The 2,646-nt window shown below is 37.2% G+C and overlaps 1 protein-coding gene across 1 annotated transcript in view; it reads left to right on the top strand.

Moving 5' to 3' along the window:
- The window catches only part of SMYD4 (SET and MYND domain containing 4), a 38,200-nt gene that overhangs the window by 13,551 nt on the left and 22,003 nt on the right, over positions 1–2,646 (top strand). Inside the window, exon 3 of the mRNA XM_012653018.1 lies at positions 1,393–1,482. Coding sequence (XP_012508472.1) covers positions 1,393–1,482 — 90 coding nt within the window. The remainder of the gene's footprint in view (positions 1–1,392; positions 1,483–2,646) is intronic.

Below are 2,646 nucleotides of genomic sequence, written 5' to 3'. Positions count from 1 at the left end.
CTCAAGCGATCCTCCTGCCTCAGCCTCCCGAGTAGCTGGGACTACAGGCATGCGCCACCATCCCTGGCTAATTTTTTCTATATATTTTTAGTTTTTCCAATTCTTTCTATTTTTAGTAGAGACAGGGTCTCGCTCTTGCTCAGGCTGGTTTCGAACTCCTGAGCTGAAACAATCTGCCCGCCTCGGCCTCCTGGAGAGCTAGGATTACAGGCATGAGCCACCGCGCCCGGCCTATACATAAGATTTTGATATATGTTGCTAAATTGCCTTCCATAATCATGAGACCAATATACACTCCCACTAACAACAGAATGACAGTGCCCATCATTCTACCCCTTTGCCAATTCAGTGTGCTATCAATTTTATTTTTGTCAATCTGAGAGGTAAAAATGATATCTCAGTACAGTTTTAATTTGCATTTTATTGATTATGAATGAGGTTGGGCATTTTTTCTTATGTTTAAGAGCTATTTGTATTTCTCATAAGAACTGTTCCTATCATTTGCTTATTTTCCTATTGATTTAATTGGTTGTCATCTTATTGATCTGTAGGAACTCTTAATAAAGTAAAGAAATTATTAATAGCTCTTTGCCTGTATCATGAATTGCAAATGTTTTTTCCAGGCCAGTGTTTGCCTTTTAATATTGCTTTTATTAGTTTTTGCCGTGAAGATATTTTTTATTTTCATGTGGTCAAATTTATTACCCTTTTATTACTTCAGGATTTGTGTCGTAGTTAGGGATTCCTTCAATACTGCTTTAGACAATTCCTATAGTTTCTTCCAGTGCTCTTATAGTTCCTTTTTTTATGTTAAGAGTTGGATCTATTTGCAGTTTATCCAGTAAAAGGTTTATCATATATAGAGCCAACTTTTTTTCCCCAGTGTCTGCCTACTTATCCCAATACTCTTTATTGAATAATCCCCATCTTTTCTCCAGTGATTGAGATGCCACGTTTATGGTTATTATTAGTCCTTGCCCATTTTATGGTAGAAAAAATATCCCTTTTTTGCTTCATTTTCATATATTTGGCTATTCATGTATGAATTAACCATTTGTTTTCCACATATTAAGTATGTTTCTTCTTTTGCGAATTTCTATTTGTGCCACTCACCCTCTGTTATAGTTAGGATTATGCTTGCAAATATTTTCCTCAGTTTTTCACTTCCGTATTGTTTACAGTTGAAACTGTGTCTGATGTTGCTATCTTCAAAGTGCTTTGAATATTTATGCCTCACTTGATCTCCATAGCTTTGCTCTAAAGTAGCTAAAAATGAAGCTGAAGCAGCTGAAGCAAAAAGGTTCAGTAACTTTCCCAATTTCATACAGTCTTCAGTCTTCTTTAGAGATGCTAGTTTCCATTTATACCTTTAACCAGTTCATTGTTTTGCAGGGAGTATCACATTCAAGGCCTAACACTGAGGACATTGCATTGTGTTATGCTAATCGCTCTGCAGCCCTCTTCCACCTGGGTCAGTATGAGGTGAGTGTCAGGATGCCTGGTGTGATTGGAGAAGATCTGTAGGCCCTTCTCTGGAGGACTAGGCCTTCATCTCTGCTGCTTTCTTAGAACACTAAACACAGACCATGCTGCAGTTGGTTGAATTGGAAGCACATTGAAATCTGCCCAAACTTGTTCTTTCTCCTGATTCATTTCACCTATCACAGGTGACCATGCAGGATAGTGTTGGTTGACAAGAAAGCTATGGTACATTCCACAGGGGCATGGACTGCATCCAAGGGGTCAGCAGAGCTCAGTATGGATATCAGCTGTGCAAAGTGTTGCTCATAATATTTCAGGTTCCAAGTGTTTGAAAAGTATATTTACTTGTTTGTTTTTTTATTTATTATTTTTAGTGTTTGAAATTTTTGTTTTTTATTTCAAGATATTAAAGGGGTGCAGATGTTTTTATTTCATGGATAGCTTGTATAATGGTTAAGTTGGAGCTTTTAGTGTGTCCATCACCAGAATAGTGTTCACTATACCCAGTAGGTAAGTTTTTACCCCTCACCTCCCTCCCACCCTCTGCCCTTCTTGGTACTAATGTCCTTTACAACCCTTTGTACCCATGTGTGTCCATCGTTTAGCTCCCAAGTACAAGTACGTGCAGTGTTTGTTTTTCCATCCTGAGATACTTCAGTTAGGATAATGTTTTTTCTCAAAAATGAGTAGAGCATGTTCAAGATTATTCCTATAATATTATAATATAGCTCACCCTAATAAGCATTGTGAGCGGGAAAATAAAAGGTACCCTGAAATGCATTGTGTATGCCTATGAGGAAAACTTTCTGTAAGTGGCATTCTTCTCATTTTCTAATTGTGGCAACAGAAGAAATGTTGAGAACTGTGTCGTTGGAGTTTTTAAAACAAGAAATGACCAAAATCAGACTAATGTTTTAGGAAGATACTTCTGAGGCATCTGAAATTTGTATTAGGTCAAAGGACAAGCTCTAAAATGCCATTTTGGTACATGGCATTTCAGGATTCCACAGAAATTCAAATTATAACCTAGAGTTAAAAACTACTGGAATAGTAACAAATTCACACTTACTGTCCTTCAGACTAAAAGTGAAGAGCAAGAATCTAATTCTAGGCCCTAAGCAAGAAAGTCTTGGACTACTGAGGACAATGATTAAAAGAATTTGC

Source organism: Propithecus coquereli, unplaced genomic scaffold (assembly GCF_000956105.1).
Source record: "Propithecus coquereli isolate 6110/MARCELLA unplaced genomic scaffold, Pcoq_1.0 Scaffold409, whole genome shotgun sequence".
Taxonomy (NCBI): Eukaryota; Metazoa; Chordata; class Mammalia; order Primates; family Indriidae; genus Propithecus; species Propithecus coquereli.
Note: the sequence above shows the minus strand (reverse complement) of the source record. Positions and strands in the feature narration are given on the sequence as shown.